This window comes from Corvus brachyrhynchos, unplaced genomic scaffold (genome assembly GCF_000691975.1).
Source record: "Corvus brachyrhynchos isolate BGI_N302 unplaced genomic scaffold, ASM69197v1 scaffold1135, whole genome shotgun sequence".
In the NCBI taxonomy this organism is placed as follows: domain Eukaryota; kingdom Metazoa; phylum Chordata; class Aves; order Passeriformes; family Corvidae; genus Corvus; species Corvus brachyrhynchos.
Window position 1 is genome coordinate 38,603 of NW_008238129.1, and position 448 is coordinate 39,050.

Sequence of the window (448 nt, forward strand, 5' to 3'; positions counted from 1 at the left end):
ATTTTGGGGTTTTTTTGTTGGTTCCTTCCCCCCGGAACTCCCCCCTGCCCCCACGGTTTTGTTTTTTAACAAAGTGATATTTATATGGTCGGGTTTTGTACCGCACGGGACGGGGGGGCCCCGGGGGCACACGGGGCCCCTCCCCCCAGATTACACGTGTCCTTTTGGACCCCCTGTGTGCTGCGTGGTTCTTTGGGGCTGAGGGGTACACGGCAGGGGGTACCTCCCACATCCCCATGGGGTAGGGGGCATGGGGACCCCCTTGTCCCATGCTGGGGGGGCTGGGGACCCCCCCATAAAGGACCCCCCAGGCAGGATCTGCTGCTTCCTCAGGGCTTTATTGACTGCACGGAGGGGGCAGAGGGGTGTGGCTGTGCCGACCGGTGGGATACGCGGGGTCTCCTCAGGGGCGTGTCCTTGGCACGGCTTGGCCCACATTGACTCGCAT

General features: G+C 62.7%; 1 protein-coding gene across 1 annotated transcript in view; it reads left to right on the plus strand.

Moving 5' to 3' along the window:
• PAK4 (p21 (RAC1) activated kinase 4) overlaps nt 1-245 on the plus strand; it is a 10,262-nt gene extending 10,017 nt beyond the window's left edge. Inside the window, exon 9 of the mRNA XM_017733553.1 lies at nt 150-245. Coding sequence (XP_017589042.1) covers nt 150-245 — 96 coding nt within the window. The remainder of the gene's footprint in view (nt 1-149) is intronic.
• The last annotated feature ends 203 nt before the right edge of the window (nt 246-448 follow it).